Here is a 20528-nt window from a genome sequence, read left to right on the forward strand (position 1 = left end):
GTCACTCATGTTAGAGATTCTCAGGAGATAAGGAGTGACTGTTGAGGCTTGGCAGAATGAGTCAGGACACACACAATTTTAGTTGTCCTTGTGTGGGAAATACCTTACTCAGACATCATTGTTGGCTGAAGTTTCTAATCTCTTTGAGGTCCTTAAAGTTTCCTTCCTTGCACTGCACACACCCCCATCCCCAACCCTGTCAAAGAAAGAGGAGCTTTAATGAAGGTCAAAGACCAAAAAGAATTCAAAAGCCATGACTCTAAGTTATGGAGTTTTAAGAAGAAGAAATAAATAGACAATCTTTGAGTAAATGTCTTTTCTCTCTTCCCTTGCACATCCCCTGGAAAGAGGAACCCAGCTTCTGAGAGCCTATAGAGCCAGGGTGGGGTTGAAGGGGAAAACACTTCCAGTGGGTACTTTGACATTCTGCTCTTCAGTAAATCCTCTCCCAGGCAAGGATATAAGACCCAGATGATCAAGATCAAAGCTTGGACATATGAGAAAAAAGCCAAGAATCAGGCTATAGTCAAAATATGAACTTTTAGTTGTAGGCTATAGAAAATGCAAACCAATGGGCTTAAACAAAAGAAGGAACATTATTAGTAGCTCATAATACTGAACATCTCAGAAGTACAACTAGATGCTTTCATCTCCATGTCTCTCTTCCTTAATCCTCAGGATTAACAACAGTTTCAGGTTCATAAATCCTTGCTGCTAGGCTCTCCTTACTTCCCAGGATCTCTTGTAAAAGTCCCCAAATCCACATTGATTGACCAGTCCAGGGCCACATATTCATCCCTTAAGCTAGACTTCGTAGACTGAGAGTAAGGCAGGGAATAGATCCCCCACGTTAAATCAGGATGCTATTACGAAAAGAAGGTGGAAAGAGAAGGAAAACAGCAAAATAAAGTGTTCTCTACACAGACACCTCAGCTGACCCTAGTACAGGTAAAGATGTGGCCTCCTGACTCACATACAGTCTGGTGTAACTCATCCAGGAGAGGAAACAGGAAAATAAGGCCAGAGCTCTAAAGAGGAATAACATGTGGGTACCGGCCAAAATGTCCTGTGCTGTAAGTCTCCTTTGAACCTCAGGATTCCAGGCAGTTGGGTGGGCGTTCTGGAATTTAAGATCTTGGCCATGTGTCTATCAGAAGATGGACCAGCAATGATTCACACTCATTATTAAGACCTACATGGAAACTTATCACCCATACAATCTATACAATCTAATCCAAGAATCTCAGCCTGGAATTCCACCTTCTCTCAATTGTTTTATAAGCCAAGTATTCTGGCACCTTCCCACAAAACACTAATTACTTTTGGCATAGAATTTTTGCTTACATACTATCCCACACCCAAAGAGCCATTGTTGTTGTCTATCATTGTCCACAGCAAACTTTTTACTTTTTCAAAATTTACTGTCTCCTGAAAGTCTTTTCAAGTCATACCACACACACACACACACACACACACACACACACACACACACACACTTTCTGGCCATTCTTTCTTCCTCATTTTTGCCATTTATACACCCAACTTAAGCTTCCAAAGCTCTTCAGTTGACTGAAATAGTAAGGTCAATTATAATTTTATTTTGTTGACCATTTCTTCCCCTCCCCCCCTAAAATTTATCAACCAACTAACTCATATGCCTCAAAAGTAATACTAACAGGTAATTTATGAGCATACAACACACAATTACCTCCTGACCTCCACGGAGACACCCCCCGCCCCGACCCTCCTCACGCTGCTCATCAGCTCTCTCTTCACTGTGATTTCCCCCATTATACTACTCTAAGCTTCATGAGGGCAGGAACCACGTTTGTATTCAGCACTGTGTCCAGAACGCCTGGCACCTGAATATGTGTAGAATAACGGAATGAATGAGTAGCAGTCTAGTTGATTTGACCTGACAACACTACTTAGAGTCCTTTGCAGAGAATTATTCAACCCTGAATCAAGCACTGGCCAGTGTATTCTAGGCTGTGATTGGAAGAACCTGGGTCACACGCCCAACAATCAAGTTTGAATGGGGCATCATGTAAGTAAGTATGGAACTGCCTTCTTCTTCTGTCAGGATGATTGTGCACAAGGCATGCTTCCTACTTTCCTCCACCATACACAAACCACTCAGTAGACCCAAAAAAAACAGGCATGCATGATGACAGTACCATGGTAATAACAGAAGCCAAACAAAACTGATCTTTCCAGGAATTGCTGGTACTGTTGGGGGTTGGGAGAGGGGAAGTGAATTGAGGCGAGAGCCAAAGGAGATGCAAAAGATGGAGCCAGAAAATAAGGCTGAGGTTAGAGAAGGGAATTGGTCAAGGATTTTCCCTATGCTCTTAGCACAGGAAGTGGGCAAGAAGCAATAGGATCCTTATCTGTGTGAACTCTCCCTCTTAGTCCATGTGAATGAGGTGCTTTGTGCATCTTGTGCCACTGTCCCTCTGTGCTTGGAAGTGATGCCAAGAGTAGAGGGGGAGGGTAAATAATTGATTATTAATGGACAGGGTGAAATTTTTGACTCGAAAAATTCAACACTCATATGATTTTATTTATATGCCTGCTGTGATGATGAAACACTATTCAGGTTAGGATTTGAAGTAAAGAAGAAAATAAAAGATGTCATTCAAGTTGGACCTTGAAGGCTGGATAGGATTTGTGGAAAGGATCTGTTCCTTGGAGGAAATGTAAACTGCAAAGGCAAACACACCCAACAATGAAGGTGAATCACAAAAACATTATGTTACGCGGAAAATATTCAGACCAAAAAAAAAAAAAGAGTACATAACTGTGTGTTCTATTTATACGATATTCTACCTCTAGTGATAGAAAACAGATCAGCGGTGGCCTAGGGCTGCAAGTGGGGGTGGGATTAATTTGGAAGGGACATCGCGGTACCTTTGGGAGTGATGGTAGTGGCAGTTACACAGACATATACATTTGCCAAAACTCAGAACTATACTCTTAAAATGGGTGTATTTTATTCTATGTAAGTTGATTAAGAATACAAAACAATGGAAAGTCCCATGGGTGGGAAAGTACAGGCCTTTCATGGAGATCTGGATGTCACTCAGTTTCTACCCTTTTCCTATTATGGCCTCTTGTGTTGCCATAGTATTATACATGTCTCCACCTCCCACTTTTAAAATATGTCCATTTTCTCAACCTCAGTTTTATACTAGTTAACCTATTGTAACTAGGGATAGACAACTTAATAGATACTGTCTACTCTGACTCCTACACCTGCGTAGTAGTATATAGTGAAATGGTTAAGAGTTTGGACTCTAGAACCAGACTAACTGGATTTAAATCCCAGTTGCTACCTAATAACTTTATGACCTTTGGAAGTCATTTAATGTGTCTCAGTTTCTTCACCTGAAAAATGGAGATATGAAACATAAATTTATTATGAGGATAACATTAGTTCATATGTATAAGGTACTTAGGATACTGCATATATATAGTAAGTGTTCAGTAAATATTAGCCTTGAGTATTATTCTTTTGTAGGTGAGGAAAGTAAGACTCAGAAAAGCCAAAATGACTTGCCCAAAGTCATATTTAGCCAATAATAAGAAAGACAACATCTGCCACAGGCATTCTTTCTCTGATGAGGCCAAGGTAACTGTTAAAAGAACCATGTACCCAGATGGTTCTCTGGGCACATGTTTTCTAGCTCCTGAGAGCCTAGCCAGGTCAACTGATGGTTTCATAGTAAAGATACTGATCCATAGCCCTTAATCTTCTGGTGTACTGCTGTCATCATTCTTATATGGAACAGTTCTTTTTTTGTACTTACCCTTCTCTTCAGGTAATGCTCAGCTGTTACTAAAACACTATTGCACTACTAGAGGCCCAGTGCACGAAATTCTTGCACTCATTGGGGGGAGTCCCCTCAGACCGGCCTGTGCCCTCTCGCAGTCCAGGAGCCCTCAGGGGATGTCCGACTGCCAGCTTAGGCCCGCTGCACTTGCCAGCCGTGAGCCCAGCTTCTGGCTCCTGCATTGAGCATCTGCCCCCTGGTGGTCAGTGTGTGTCACAGTGACCGGTTGTTCTGCCGTTCAGTCAATTTGCATATTAGCCTTTTATTATATAGGACTAGAGGCCCGGTGCACAAAAATTTGTGCACTGGCGGGGGAGGAGGAGTGGGGGGTTGTCCCTCAGCCCCACTTGTGCCCTCTCACAGTCTGGGACCCCTCGGGAGATAACCATCTGCTGGCTTAGGCCCGCTCCCCGGGTGGCAGATGGCAGGCCCGATCCCTAGGTGCCTGCCCCGCCTCCCCAGGTCGCGCACACGGCAGGGCTGATCCGGAGGTTGGGGCGCGCCCCAGGTAGGGTTGCACATGGACACTCCAGGTGGGTCGCACACAGGATGCCTGGGCGGGCTGGCTGATCACTGCTGCCCTGCCCGGCCGCCCCAGGTCGGATTGCACACGGACGCCCGCCACCCTGGGTCGCAGATAGCAGGCCCGGATGGCGGCAGGGCAGGCGGGATGGCGCTGTCCTGCCCTGCCTGCAGTATGCAAATTAGCCACCATCTTTGTTGGTGGTTAATTTGCATATCATGCTGATTAGCCAATGGGAGGCATAGCGAAGGTACGGTCAATTACCATGTTTGTCTATTATTACATAGGATGGTGATTCCAACTCTCTTTTTCCTTAACAAATTGGTGGAAGTTTTATAATAAGTTTATTCCATGTTTTGAGTATTTACTGAAAATTAAATGTGTGCTCATAATAAAAAACTTGACATGTAGCCCTAACAGTTTGGCTCAGTGGATAGAGTGTCTGCTTGTGGACTGAAGAAGGGTCCCAGGTTTGATTCCAGTCAAGGGCATGTACCTTGGTTGCGGGTTTGATCCCAATAGGTGGCATGCAGGAGGCAGCTGATTGATGTTTCTCTCTCATCGATGTTTCTAACTCTCTATCCCTTTCCCTTCCTCTCTGTAAAAATCAATAAAACACATATTTTTTTAAAAAATTGACATGTAAAATATGATATTTAGCTGTAGCTTTCTTAAAAGATCACAAAGGAAATATTTCCCCCCAAAAATCCAAAACTTCTCTTTTTCTTTCATAAAGAGAAAATTAACATTTTATCCTATGAAAACCACAATTCTTATGATATGTCTACCCTACCACTATTAAGTAAAATCTTCTAGCACATTTTAAAACAAATTCTACTAATATTTCCCTGTTTGCCTGTTTGTTTCTTTGTCTTAATCTGGAAGGTTATTTTTCTTTTTAAGTCAGAACACAGAACATTGATTATAGTTATAGCTCAAAGAAAGAAATTGTATTGGCCCTTTATCCTATACTATAGTTTTCAATAATTTGCTTTTCAATATATAGGTTTAAGTTCAACCAATTACATAAAAGCCTTAAATTCTATGGTCCTCAATGGTAAATTTTTTAAAAAGTGAATCCTATGTCTTTTCACTTTATCTGAAAGTTCTTTTGTTTGTTTGCTTGCTTATTTGTTTTTGTTTGAGTGTAGAACTTAGATCTTTATGTTTTATCCTAAATCAGCCTGATCCAGCCTGGTTAAAACTTCCAGTACAGCCACAGTAGGAACAGACTTCTTGTCTTGTTCATGATCTTAGGGGGAAAGCAGTCAGTCTTTTTTAAAAATAAATTTTGATTGATTTCAGAGAGGAAGGGAAAAGGAGAGATAGAAACATTAATGATGAGAGAGAATCATTGATTGGCTGCCTCCTGCACACTCTACTAGGGATCGAGCCCACAACCTGAGCATGTGCCCTTGATTGGAATCAAACCCGGGACCCTTCAGTCCACAGGCCAATGCTCCATCCACAGGCCGATACTCTATCCACTGACCAGCTAGGACAGTAGTCAGTCTTTTACAATTAAGTATGATGTTACTAATGTAGGTTTTTCATAGATGTCCTTTATAGCATTGAGGAAGTTCCCTTTTATTCTTAAATGGCTGAGCGTTTTTATCTGGGATGGAGGTTGGAGATTATAAACATGTTTTCTGTAACCATGGAGATGATCATACAGTTTCTCTTTTGTAGCATGTTAATGTAGTCAAATGCTAAACTAACTTTGCATTCCTGGGATAAACTCGACTTGGTCATAGTGTATTTTCCTTTTTGTAGATAGCTAGATTTGATTTGAGATACAGTGGAAGCGAGCACCCCTACACTTAGAGGCTGGATCATGCCTTACTCTTTCTTGGTGCCTCGGTGACCTCTAGCACTGGTCCCACATGAAAGACAAGCTGCTGAGTGCCCACTGCCTCCTCTTGACCCATGTCAGGGGCACTCAGGAAGCAGAGCCAGGAGCCTAGTGATGCTTTTGTAAGGCATACCCATTAAGAGCACAGGCTTTGCACCCCTTGCTAGCTGTATGGCCCTGAAAAGATACTTTTGTTTTCTGTGCCTCGGTTTCCCCCAAAATTGAAATGGGGTAATAGAACTATTTGTTGTGAAGATTAGATTAGGTAATAAATTATTTAGCATTGTTCCCCAAAGGGAATAAAATAACTAGGGAGGTTTAGTAATTATTATCATTACTTTTTTTGTACAAAGGCTTTGTGACCCATAAGACCCTGTTAAAATAAGTGATTGGCCATAACTGTTACAATAGGACTCCACCCACAGCCTCATTTATTTCTTCCTCCAACTCCCCTCTGTTTGAGTTTTGGTAGCGAGACGCTTCCACAAAAGCAGTAGCATAGAGAAAGATGGTGCAGATTATAAGGGCACTTAGTGCCTCACTCCTTCCCCAAAGCCCATCTCAGAAAACACCAAGAATGGCTCTGGCTTACAAACCCATCCCTCCTGGGGCACCACCAGATGGTAATGCACCTGTAGAAGTCTTGTCTCAGCCTTTGATGAGATAGCTCTCCTTTCCTTCCCTAATTTCAAGAAAGTCTTTCCTACCCCAGGTACAATTTAAGTACCACGTAAAGCCCCTAGCTTACCAGGGCTGCTGCTAACACATGAAGTACCCCAGCATAAATTAGAAAAAGGGGCCTCTTCCTCAAGTCATGTTCCTTCCACTTTATTAGATCAAGATAGTTTACTGCCCTTGCACTGTGCAAAAACCTACATAACCATATGTGGCAGCCCTGTGGCTTATACTCAGAATATTCATCTCTGTTCCTCTTTAGGTCCTGAAGCACTTACGTCACCTAAACTTTACCAACAATATGGGGGAACAGGTGACTTTTGATGAGTGTGGTGACTTGGTGGGGAACTATTCCATCATCAACTGGCACCTCTCTCCAGAGGATGGCTCCATTGTGTTTAAGGAAGTTGGATATTACAACGTCTATGCCAAGAAAGGGGAAAGGCTCTTCATCAATGAGAAGAAAATCCTGTGGAGTGGGTTCTCCAGAGAGGTATGTGCTGCCCATCTGAACACCAGATGCCTCCACCATGGCAGGAAATGTGCTGGGCTTTGGAGGGCCTTGGACTGTTCACCACTGGACTTCCAGAATGAGTCCACTTCCCTCAGCTCACTCACTCTGCATCGCCAGGGTCCCCATGAAATCCATGAGTGTTTAGTGTACAGCAGAGAATCCTTGGAACCTGAGCCCCATGCTTATTATTTTAAAACAATTTTATTCTTTACAAATCTGACTCCCTGGTTAGTAATCGTTTCCTTAGCTAAAACTTTCTCCAACCGGAGCAAAATATTTAAGCAAACATAAACATCACTCAAGGCAGGGCCTGGGTAATTAATTCACAAAGAGATAGTTCCCTATGATTCAAACATCACAGGGCTGCTGACTTATTAACCAAAATGACCATTTATTTTTCTCCTTGGGAGATCTGTAACACATAGGAGGATGTTTGTGACCATGATCAGGGTTCTCCTCCCTTCAGCATCACTGCATCTAGACGCCTGGTTAATAACCAGAAGCCCATCACCCAGTGAATATGCTCTCCAGGAAAAGACACATGATATGCTAAAATGATGACCATATTGTGGTGATTGAGTCCCAGAATGTAATAGGCTACTGAGGGCCCAGGTCCTCTGTAATACAAATCCTGGACAAGAGTTAAATCCTCTTTAACTCTCCCAAGATGCCTGGATGAAACCCACTACATTACTCTTTGTGTTTGCCTTCCTAATATCACTTTTGAGTATCTTGAACTGCTTTATAAAACGTGACCAAAGATTCAACTTCATCTTTTACCAAATGCTCCTTAGGTTAGTTGGTGGGTTTCTTATCAGATGCTATAATTTTATTGGTTCCCAATATGTAGGATAGTTACCCATGCAAAGGTCTACTATAGATAGTGAATCTTATCCACAGTGTGCGAGTTATTGCTAGCCTCTACCTCAGAGAATGGATTCTCAATTTTAAACATGGCACAACGCTTTCCAGAGATTTGGGGCTTCCAGAGGTTATACAACTCTGTTCACTAATTACACCCTTGTCTAAATTATCACAAGTTTCAACTGACTATAATCTAAATTGATCAGCTATACTATCACTGATTCCCTGCTGTTAAATCACCCAGGTTATCTTTTACCTCCATTAATGTACATAATTGATTGTCTCTAATAGGTGTATGTCGCATCTCCCTTCCTGCATGGAAACTATTTCCTATATAGTTCTCTATAACCTATAACAGCCTGTGCACACTGTGGGTTTAAACATTGGAAAATGAATAATAAGGATTCTTTATGAACTCAGTCATTTATGTTCCTGAAGTAGTTGACAGAGTTATAAATTAAATCTAATTTTTCCACAGAAATGTTACTTCAAACTTAGTACACATAGGCACTCAACAAATATTTGGGTCTAATCCACTTTCTTCTGTATTTTTTTATAGAAATGGCCACAAAGGTGTCATCTATATTTAACTATAAATAATGTATTAATAATTTCCCTACATAGCTCACAAAGTTAACAAAATCAAGGATGCAAAAATTAATAATGCAAACTGTTATTAATATAGCATCTATGTACATAAAAGCCCAGTGACCATGATAGCAGATTGACCAGAACGACTGGTCACTATGATGTGCACTGACCACCAGGGGGCAGACACTCAATAGAGGAGCTACCCCCTGGTGGTCAGTGCGTTCCCACAGAGGGAGCACTGCTTAGCCAGAAGCCGGTCTCATGGCTGGCTAGCATGGCGGTGGCAGGAACCTCTCCCGCCTCCACAGCAGCATTAAGGAGCAGTGAGCCAAATGGTAAGGAGCAAGCAGGCAGGCAGTTAGGAGCGAGAGGCAGGAGGTAAGGAGTGAGGGGTCCCAGATTCCAGAGGGTGTAGGCTGGGCTGAGAGCCCCCCTTCCCCTGTGCACAAATTTTGTGCATTGGGCCTCTAGTTATAATATATTAATCTCTCAATTCACTTTCTAATGAAGCACTTTAAAGCCAAAGGGTCTTTTTTTGAGCTAGAGGGGCTTTAAATATCTTTGTATCCAACACCCCAATGTGAAGGGTCTTTTTTGGATATCTTTGTATCCAATACCCCAATTTGAAGTTGATGACACAGGTTTAGGAGGGCAAAGGTGACTTCCAAGACAGGACAGATGGTCAGTATAAGAGTTGAGACTAGGATCCAAGTGCTCTGACTCAGACCCTCGTGCTCCATCCTCTACACTGTACTCTCCCATAATTATTTCCTTATTTTATTACAACAAATAAGAAGAAAAAGAGACATCTTCTTTGTGGTCTTGGAATTCAGATGGGCTTCATTGGCCAGAACTGGATAGGCATCTTTGATGAAGCTATTCATAAGAATTAAAGATACTTGCTGGCTTTTTGCAAAATGGATTTTTCTTGGTGGCTTCCCAGTCCACTCCTTTGGTGGTGGGATTTCTCTTTAGCTAAGGGATGCAGAAGGAGGCAGTAAGAGGGCTCAAAGGTTGGCATTATTCTAATTCTTCACTACTATAAAGCAGGATTTGGGTACAATGAAAAGTACAGACTTTGGAATACTTACCTGGGTGTGAATCCAAGCTCTCCAATAAGTCACTATATGACCTTGAGCTTGTTTTTTAAACAATATGAAGAAAAACTTGGCATGGCAGAGACTGCTAGAGGCCCCCAATATTTGTTCTCCCCTTTTTCTTTAATAATAGAACTCAATTTTAACTGGGCACATGACCATCCAGAATAAAAAAATTTCCCAGTCTCAAGTAAGTATGGCCACATGACTAAATCCTGCAGAATAGGATTCAAGTGGCAGTGTTATGTGATGGAATCTGGGAACCTTCTTTTAAGAAAGTGCTTGCAAGAATCCTTTGCTCTCTTCTTCATCTTTTCCTTGATCCTGCTTCCTAGAAAACAGATGCCCAGCAGGTAGCAGCTAGACTTGTAAACACTGGGATTTTTGCTGAGTGGCCTCAGACCTTGTACTGACATGGAGATTGAACCTGTATAAATCTGGTGAAGACCATTCACCCTACCTGGTGACTCACTGAAAACTTGCCTCATACCACCAGAGGCTCTTTCAGTAACTGAGTCTAATAGGCAGCCAGCAGGTGGAGGCAGGCAGAAATGGACCTAAGGGTCCCTTAGGCCTTTTTGCTGATGTGTCCCCAGACTTGGTGCTGGTGGAATCCTGCCTTAGTGCACACCTTGGTCCTTCCCACACACATTCAGGCCCAGCAGAGGCAGTCACAAAGTGACAGGTAGCTCAGGACCAGTCACAGGCAGTGTCTGAAATTGACCTGCACCAGAGTTCCTCCTAAGAGGCCCTAGAACCAACACCCCCAGTGGCCAGGATCCAATTAGTTTCGCAAGTGGCATATCCAAAGGGAGGTCTCAGCAGGCACCAGAATCTGCTGAAGCAAATTTTGCTTAGTGTGGTCAGTACCTACACAGCAACTCATACACTGTGTGCAAGGTTGAACCTCACAGCCAGCCAGCCTGAGAGCTGAACTCACCCACAAATGTGCCAATAGCAATAAAGAGTCAATTACAATAGGGGAACTCACATAACCCACATAAGGAACATTCCTAGAGTACCCAACTCAGGTTATCAAGGAGACTGCACCACTGGATCCCACAGGACACCTATTATATAAGGACACCTACCAATACTGGAAGACATAGCATATCTACTTAATTCATCAAGTACAAAAAGGCAGCCAAAGTTGGAAGACAAAGAAACATGCTCCAAATGAAAGAATAAGAGAAATCTCCAGAAAAGGGTCTAAATGAAATGGAGGCAAGCAATTTACCAGATATACAATTCAAAAAACATGGTTATAAGGATGCTCAAGAAACTGAGTAAGAACTACAAGGAAATTATTGAGAACTCCAACAACATGAAAATAGCCATCGAAACCATAAAAAAGAATCAGTCAGAAATAAAGAATACAGTATCTAAAGTGAAGAAATCACTAAAGAAATAAATAGTAGGTTGGATGAAGCAGAGGATCAAATCAACAATTTGGAAGACAAGGTAGCAGAAAACACCCAATCAGAGCAGCAAAAAGAAAAAAGAATCCAAACATATAAGGATAGTTTGAGGGACCTTTGAGACAACAAAAAAATAACAATATCTGCATCATAGGGGTACCAGAAGGAAAAGAAAGAAAACAAAAAATCAAGAACCTACTTGAAGAAATAATGGCTGAAAACTTCCCTAACCTGGTAAAGAGAAAAGCTACACAAGTCCAGAAAGGGCAGAGACCCAAACAAAATGAACCCAAAGAGGCCCATACCAAGACACATCATAATTAAAATGGCAAAGTTTAAAGACAAAGACAGAATCTTAAAAGCAGCAAGAAAAAGACAGTTAATTACCTACAAAGGAGCTCCCATAGGACTTTCAGCTGATTTCTCAACAGAAACATTTCAAGCCTGAAGGAATTGGTATAAAATATTCAAAGTGAAGATGCAAAGACCTACAGCTAAAACTACTATACCTAGCAAGGATATCATTTTATTTTTTTTAACTTTTTTTTATTGCTTAAAATATTACAAAGAGTAGTACATTTGTCTACTTTTCTTTCCCCTTGACCTTCCCCCAGCCTCCCCTACCCCCCAGTGTCTTGTGTCCATTGGTTATGTTTATATGCATGCATACAAGTCCTTTGGTTGATCTCTTACCCACGCCCCCACCCCTCCACAGCCTTCCTGCTATAGTTTGACAGTCTGTTTAATGCTGCTCTGCCTCTGTATCTATTTTTCCTCATCAGTTTAGAATGGTTTTTATTATCCATAAATGAGTGAGATCATGTGGTATTTTTCTTTCACCGCCTGGCTTATTTCACTTAGCATAATGCTCTTCAATTCCATCCATGCTGTTGCAAATGGTAAGAATTCCTTCCTTTTTACAGCAGCATAGTATTCCATTGTGTATATGTACCACAGTTTTCTAATCCATTCATCTGTTGATGGGCACTTAGGCTGTTTCCAAATCTTAGCTATGGTAAATTGTGCTGCTATGAACATAGGGATGCATATATCCTTTCTGATTGGTGTTTCTGGTTTCTTGGGATATATTCCTAGCAGTGGGATCAATGGGTCAAATGGGAGTTCCATTTTTAACTTTTTGAGGAAACTCCATACTGTCTTCCATAGTGGCTTCACCAGTCTGCATTCCCACCAGCAGTGCACGAGTGTTCCTTTTTCTCTGCATCCTCTCCAGCACTTGTCGTTTTTTGATTTGTTGATGATAGCCATTCTGACAGGTGTGAGATGGTACCTCATTGTTGTTTTGATTTGCATCTCTTGGATGATTAGTGACTTGGTATATGTGCTGCCAAAGCGAGCACATGATGATTAGTGACTTGGAGCATGTTTTCATATGTCTCTTGGCTTTCTGAATGTCCTCTTTTGAAAGGTGTCTATTTAGGTCCTTTGCCCATTTTTTGATTGGATTATTTATCTTTCTTTTGTTAAGTTGTATGAGTTCCCTATAAATTTTGGAGATTAAACCTTTATCAGAGATAACATTGGCAAATATCTTCTCCCATGCAGTGGGCTTTCTTGTTATTTTGTTGATGGTTTCTTTTGCTGTGCAGAAGCTTTTAATTTTTTTAATTAAATCTTTATTGTTCAGATTATTACATTTGTTCCCCTTTTTCCCCCCATAACTCCCCTCCTTCCAGCTCCCACCCCACCCTCCATCCTCACTCCCCACCCACTGTCCTCATCCATAGGTGCACGATTTTTGTCCAGTCTCTTCCCACATCTCCCACACCCCTTCCCCCCCCCCAAGAATAGTCAGTCCATTCCCTTTCTATGTCCCTGATTCTATTATAATCAACAGTTCATTCTGTTCCTCAGATTATTTATTCACTTGATTCTTAGATTCATTTGTTGATAGATGCATATTTGTTGTTCATAATTTGTATCTTTACCTTTTTCTTCTTCTTCCTCTTCTTAAAGGATACCTTTCAGCATTTCATATAATACTGGTTTGGTGGTGATAAACTCCTTTAGCATTTCCTTATCTGTGAAGCTCTTTATCTGATCTTCAATTCTGAATGATAGCTTTGCTGGATAACGTAATCTTGGTTGTAGGTTCTTGCTATTCATCACTTTGAATATTTCTTGCCACTCCCTTCTGGCTTGCAAAGTTTCTGTTGAGAAATCAGCTGACAATCATATGGGTACTCCCTTGTAGGTAACTGAATTTCTTTCTCTTGCTGCTTTTAAGATTCTCTCTTTTTCTTTTGCTCTTGGCATTTTAATTATGATGTGTCTTGGTGTGGTCCTCTTTGGATTCCTTTTGTTTGGGGTTCTCTGCGCTTCCTGGACCTGTAAGTCTATTTCTTTCACCAGGTGGGGGAAGTTTTCTGTCATTATTTCTTCAAATAGGTTTTCAATATCTTGCTGTCTCTCATCTTCTGGCACCCCTATAATTCTGATGTTGGTACGTTTGAAGCTGTCCCAGAGGCTCCTTACACTATCTTTGTATTTTCGGGTTCTTTTTTCATTTTGCTTTTCCAGTTGGGTGTTTTTTGCTTCTTCACATTTCAAATCTTTGACTTGATTCTTGCGCTCCTCTGGTCTGCTGTTGGGAGTCTGTATAATATTCTTTATTTCAGTCCATGTATGCTTAATTTCTAGTTGGTTCTTTATCACAGCATCGAGGGTCTCATTAGATTTCTTGTAGATCTCAATAAGTTTATCGGCGGCTTCTAGACAGTTCTTGAGAGGCCTTAAAAGTGTGGTTCTGAACTCAATATCCTCCCTTGATAGTTTTGTCCTGTTTCTTTGTCTCCGCATTTTTTACGCTTTCTTGGTGCACCCCCTAGTGGTCTTTCTGCGCAGTCTTGTTGTAGTTAAGCCTTGATGGTTGTAGTTAATACTAGAGGGATTTGACCTCCAGGCCGACTGGCTGTGAGAATCAGCTGTGTCTGCAGTGGGAAAACTTCTGTCCTCTGGAGAGGTGCTAATCTAGCCTTTGCCTGAGGCTATCCGGCAAATGGCTCTGCGCAGGGCTTGGGCGGGGCGGGTCACACAGGATCAACAGGGAAGGTGGAGGGAGCAGTTATGGCTGCTCTCAGTCCCGTTCCCAGAGGCTCTGCTTCTCAGAATCCCAGCAACCGCTGCAAACCTCGGAGAGAAAGCTGCCCTCGGGTTCCGACCAATGCCAGACAATCCCGCTTCTACCGTTTGAGTCTGAGTCCCTAGAGACTCGCCCAGATCTGGAGCTCAGAGCCTGGGATTCCCTCCTGATTGAAAACAACAACAGCGCCCTCAGCCACCAGCCCACTCCACGCGCACCTCCGTACCTTTGTATTTTCCACACTGCGCCTCCTCTGAGCCTCGGTATGCTGTTCTCTTTCCTTCTAGTTGAAGAATCTCTCCTCAGCCAGCCTTCCTGTGGTTCTGGGTGATGTCCATTCTGTCTTTTAGTTGTATTTTTGAAGTGGTTGTTCGAAGCAGCAAACTCCGGTGTTTACCTATGCCGCCATCTTGGTTTCCCCTCGAAGCTTTTAATTTTGATGTAGTCCCATTTTTTTATTTTCTCTTTAGTTTCCAATGCCCTAGGACAGTGACAGCGAACCTTTTGAGCTCAGCGTGTCAGCATTTTGAAAAACCCTAACTTAACTCTGGTGCCATGTCACATATAGAAATTTTTCGATATTTGCAACCATAGTAAAACAAAAACTTATATTTTTGATATTTATTTTATATATTTAAATGCCATTTAACAAAGAAAAATCAACCAAAAAAATGAGTTCGCGTGTCACCTCTGACATGCGTGTCATAGGTTCACCATCACTGCCCTAGGAGATGTATCAGTGAAGAAATTGCAAGGCTATAATTTTAAATTGAAGGAGAAATAAAGAGCTTTCCAGTAAAGAAAAGGTTCAAGGAGTTCATTACCACCAAACCAGTGTTACAAGAAATGTTAAAGGATCTTCTTAAAGAAGAAGAAAAGAAAAAATAATAATAAAAAACAACAGAAGAACGTAATTACAAAGAAAAAATGGCAATAATATGTAACTTCAATAATCACTTTAAATATAAATGGCTTAAATGCTCTAATCAAAAGAATAAGGTAGCTGAATGGATATGAAAGCAAGACCCATACATATGCAGTCTATAAGAGACCCACCTCAGAATGAAAAATACACAAAGACTAAAAAGTAAAGAGATGGAAAAAGATATTTCATGTAAATAGAAATGAAAACAAAAGCTGGGGAGAGCATTTGAGATCTTGCTCCCCATCATGTTGTCAATTTGGCTCAAATAAACCCTTATAAAAATTCAAAAAACAAACAAACAAAAAGCTGGGACAGCAATACTTATATCTGACAAAATAGATTTTAAAATAAAGGCTATAATAAAAAAAAACAAAAAAGGACACTACATAATGACAAAGGAATCAATCCAACAAGATGTATAACCCTTCTAAACATTTGTGCAGCCAACTTAGGAGCACCGTCCTAAATATGTAAAGCAAATCTTGATTGACATAAAGGGATAGATCAACAGTAATACAGTCATTGTAGGGGATTTTAACACCCCTTTGACCTCAATAGATAGATCTTCCAGACAGAAAATTAATCAGAAAACAGCAGCCTTAAATGACACACTATATCAAATGGATTTAATTTGTATCATCAGAGTATTCTACCCCAAAGCAATAGGATTTATATTCTTTTCAAGTGCTTATGGAACATTTTCTAGGATAGACAACATGTTAGAACACAGAACAAATTTCAATAAATTTAAGAAGATTGAAATCATATCAAGCATCTTCTCTGACCATTATGGTATGAAACTTGAAATCAATCACAAGAAAAAACTGAAAAACACACAAAGACATGGAGGCTACATGTTACAAAACAATGAATGGGTTAACAATGATATCAAGGGAAAAATCAAAAGATACCTTGAAACAAATGAAAATGAGAATACAACAAGCCAAAACTTATGAGACACTGTAAAAGCAGACCTAAGAGGGAAATTCACAGCATTACAGGCCTACCTCAAAAAACAAGAAAAATCTCATATCAACAATCTAACTTTACACTTAAAGGAACTTGACAAAGAACAACAACAAAACCCAAAGTGAGTACAAAAAAAGAAATAATAAAAGACCAGAGTAGAAATAAATAAAATAGAATCTAAAAGAAACAACACAAAAGAACAATAAACCAAGAGTAGTTCTTTGAAAAGATAAACAAGATTGACAAACTTTTATTCAGACTCATCAAGAAAAAAAAAAGAGAAATGACCCAAATAAATAAAATCATAAATGAAAGAGGAGAAGTAACAACTGCCACCACAGAAATACAAAGGATTGTAATAAAATACTATGAACACTATATACCAACAAATTGGACAATCTGAGCAAAATATATAAATTCCTAGAAGCATGCAATCTTCCAAAACTGAATCAGGAAGAAACAGAAAATCTGAAAGACTAATTACAACTAATAAAATTGAATCAGTAATCAAAATTTTTCCAGTAAACAATAGCCCTGGACCAGATGGCTTCACAGGTAAATTTTACCAAACATTCAAATAACTAACATTTGTTCTTCTTAAATAATTCCAAACAATTCAAGGTGAGTCCAGCCAGCATGCCTCAGTGGTTGAGCATCGACCCATGAACCAGGAGGTCATGGTTCAATTCCTGGTCAGTGCACATGCCCGGGTTGCAGGCTTGATCCCCAGTATGGGGGAAACAGGAGGCAGCCAATCAATAATTCTCTCTCATCATTGGTGTTTCTATCTCTCTCTTCCTCTCTGATCCCCAATATGGGGGGAACAGGAGGCAGTCAATCAATGATTCTCTCTCATCATTTGGTGTTTCTATCTTTCTCTTTCTCTCCCTTCCTCTCTGAAATAAATAAAAATATGTTTTTTTAAAAAGTCAAGAGGAGGGATAGACCATGCCATCTTGAAGAGGAGAGTGGCTGTGATAGGAAGCCCAGCCTTACCTTCAACTGGGGAGACATCGGATACCTCCTGGGACCCTACAACCGCAATGCCCAGGGACCAGCTGCCTCAGCTGCAAACCCACAAACACCGAGATTCCAGCCTCCCTGACTGCAGGTGCCAAAAAGTTTGTCCAAAGGGAGACAAAGTGGAGCTGAATACGCGGACAGGTGCTGTGCCTTCTCACAGAGCAGATAGAAGGAACAGCTGAATCGAATAACATCCACCTGGAATTGGCAAATTAAACACAGCTGGTGAGGCAATCCATGGATGGAAATGTCAGAGATCGACTAGAGAGAGCTCTGCCTCCTCAGATTCATCTGGGTGTTTGTTGTTTGGGTGTTTGTTGTTTTCATTTTTTGGATTAGTTGTTGTTTGCATTCATCTCTGGGTGTTGGTTGCATTTTTTTGGATTAGTTGTTGTTGTTTTGGAGTTTTCTCCCCAAATACATATATTTTCCCCCTTCTTTTTTCTTCTCTTTCTTTTCTCTCTTACATTTTTTCCTTTTCTCAATATCATTTTTGCACTCTTCTCTCACCTAATTCTCTTTTCTTTGGTGGTCACATTTATTTGGGGTTATTAGTATTGTGAAAACAATTGTGTTTGGTGCCCTGTGCATTGTGTCTTGTCGTGTTGTATTTTGTGCCTTAAAGTCAACACAGGAAAGAGAGAACTACATAACCAGACACCTTTGAAAGCGCAATCATGGGGAGACAAAAACAAACAAACCCACATACGAAAGAAAAGGAGGAATCACTGGAGAAGGAAGTAAACAAAATGGAGGCAAGCAATATGTCAGAGAAAGAATTCAGAGCAATAGTCATACGGATGCTGAAAAGTCTGGAAGACAAATTCAACAATATGTGTAAGAACAAAGAGGAAATAAAGAAGAACCAAGAAGAAATGAAAGATGACATCCCTGCAACAACAAAAAACACAATAGAAAGCATCAATAGTAGACTAGAAGAAGTGGAGGACCACATCAGTGAACTAGAAGACAAGGTAGGAAAAAATACCCAAGCAGAGCAGCAACTAGAAAAAAAAAACAACTTAAAAAACAGGAGGAAAGGCTAAGGGAACTTTGGGACAACACAAAACAAAACAACATCCGCATAATAGGGGTGCCAGAAGGAGAGGAAACTGAGCAAGGAATAGAAAACCTGTTTGAAGAAATAATGACTGAAAACTTCCCTGATATTGGGAAGAAAAAACTCACAAAAGTTCAAAAAGCTCACAGAGTCCCAAACAAGATAAACCCCAAAAGACCGACACCAAGACACATTATAATTAAATTGGCAAGCACCAATAACAAAGTAAGATTCTTAAAGGCTGCCAGAGAGAGACAGAAAGTTACCTACACAGATATCCCATCAGACTATTGACTGATTTCTCAACAGAAACACATCAGGCCAGAAGGAAATGGAATGAAATATACAAAGTCATGCAAAGCAAGGGTCTGAATCCAAGAATACTGTACCCAGCAAGACTATCAATCAAATTTGAGGGAAAAATCAGGAGCTTCACAAACAAAATAGGACTAAGGGATTTTATTACCACCAAACCAGCAATGCAAGAAATGCTAAAGGGTCTGCTGTAAAAAGAAGAAATAGTAAGGGAAGAAGGAACACAGGCATAAAGAATAAAAATGGCAACAAACAAGTACCTATCAATAATAACTTTAAATGTGAATGGATTAAATGCCCCAATAAAAAGACAAAGAGTAGCTGAGTGGATAAGAAAACATGACCCATATATCTGCTGTCTATAGGAGACCTACCTTAGAACAAAGGACTCACCCAAACTGATGGTGAAGGGTAGCAATACTTATATCTGACAAATTAGACCTCAAAGTGAAGGCCATAACAAGAGATAAGTAAGGCCACTTCATAATACTAAAGGGAGCAATTCAGCAAGAAGATATAACTCTGGTAAACATATATGCACCCAATACAGGAGCACCCAAATATATAAGAAAACTTCTGGAGGAGATCAAGGGAGAGATTGACAGTAATACAGTCATAGTAGGGGACTTTAATGCCCCACTAACACCACTGGACAAATCCTCTAAACAAAAAATCAGCGAAGAAACAGAAATCCTAAATGACTCACTAGATCAGATGGACTTATTTGACATCTTCAAAACATTTCAACCCAAAGCCACAAAATATACATTCTTCTCAAGTGCACATGGGTCATTTTCAAAGATAGACCACATATTGTGACACAAGCAAAGTCTCTTCAAATTCAAGAAGATAGAAATCATTTCAAGCATCTTCTCAGATCACAATGGCATAGAATTAGAAATCAACTACAATAAAAACAATTTAAAAAATCAAACACCTGGGGGCTAAATAGCATGATTGGGTTACCAAAGAGATTAAAGAAGAAATAAAAAGCACCATGGCAACAAATGACAATGAAAACACAACAATCCAAAATCTATGGGACACAGTCAAAGCAGTCTTGAGAGGGAAGTTCATAGCTCTACAGCCTTGCCTCAAAAAAAACAAAAAAAAAATGGTAATAAATGATCTAACTCTACAACTCAAAGAGTTAGAAAGAGAGCAACAAGAAAAGCCCAGGGTAAGCAGAAGGAAGGAAATAATAAAGGTCAGAGTGGAAATAAATGACATAGAGACCAAAAATAAAAAATACAAATGATCAACAAAACCAAGAGCTGGTTCTTTGAAAGGATAAACAAGATTGATGAACCTCTAGCCAGGCTCACTAAGAAACAAAGAGAGAGAACCCAAATAAACAAAATCAGAAATGAAACAGGTGAAATAACAACCGACCCAACAGACACACAAAGGATTGTGAAAAAATACTAAGAACAACTCTATTCCAACAAAATGGACAACCTAGACGAAATGGACATATTCTTAGAAAAATACAAGCTCCTAAAACTCAATCAGGAAGAATAAAAAAACCTGAATAGGCCTATAACTACCAAAGAAATTGAAGCAGCGATCAAAAATCTTCCAGCAAACAAAAGCCCTGGTCTGGATGGCTCTACAGGGAAGTTCTACCAAGCATTCAAAGAAGAACTAAAACCTATCCTCCTCAGGCTATTCCAAAAATTTCAAGAGGAAGGCACACTTCCAAGCTCTTTCTATGAAGCAGCATTACCCTGATTCCAAACCAGATAAGACACACAAAAAAGAGACTA

The 20528-nt window shown here is 40.4% G+C and overlaps 1 protein-coding gene across 1 annotated transcript in view; it reads left to right on the top strand.

Moving 5' to 3' along the window:
• Positions 1-20528, top strand: part of CASR (calcium sensing receptor) — a 40284-nt gene that overhangs the window by 8444 nt on the left and 11312 nt on the right. Inside the window, 1 exon segment of the mRNA XM_023755796.1 lies at positions 7146-7376. Within this exon segment, the coding sequence (XP_023611564.1) occupies positions 7146-7376 (231 nt within the window).

This window comes from Myotis lucifugus, unplaced genomic scaffold (assembly GCF_000147115.1).
Source record: "Myotis lucifugus unplaced genomic scaffold, Myoluc2.0 scaffold_84, whole genome shotgun sequence".
In the NCBI taxonomy this organism is placed as follows: domain Eukaryota; kingdom Metazoa; phylum Chordata; class Mammalia; order Chiroptera; family Vespertilionidae; genus Myotis; species Myotis lucifugus.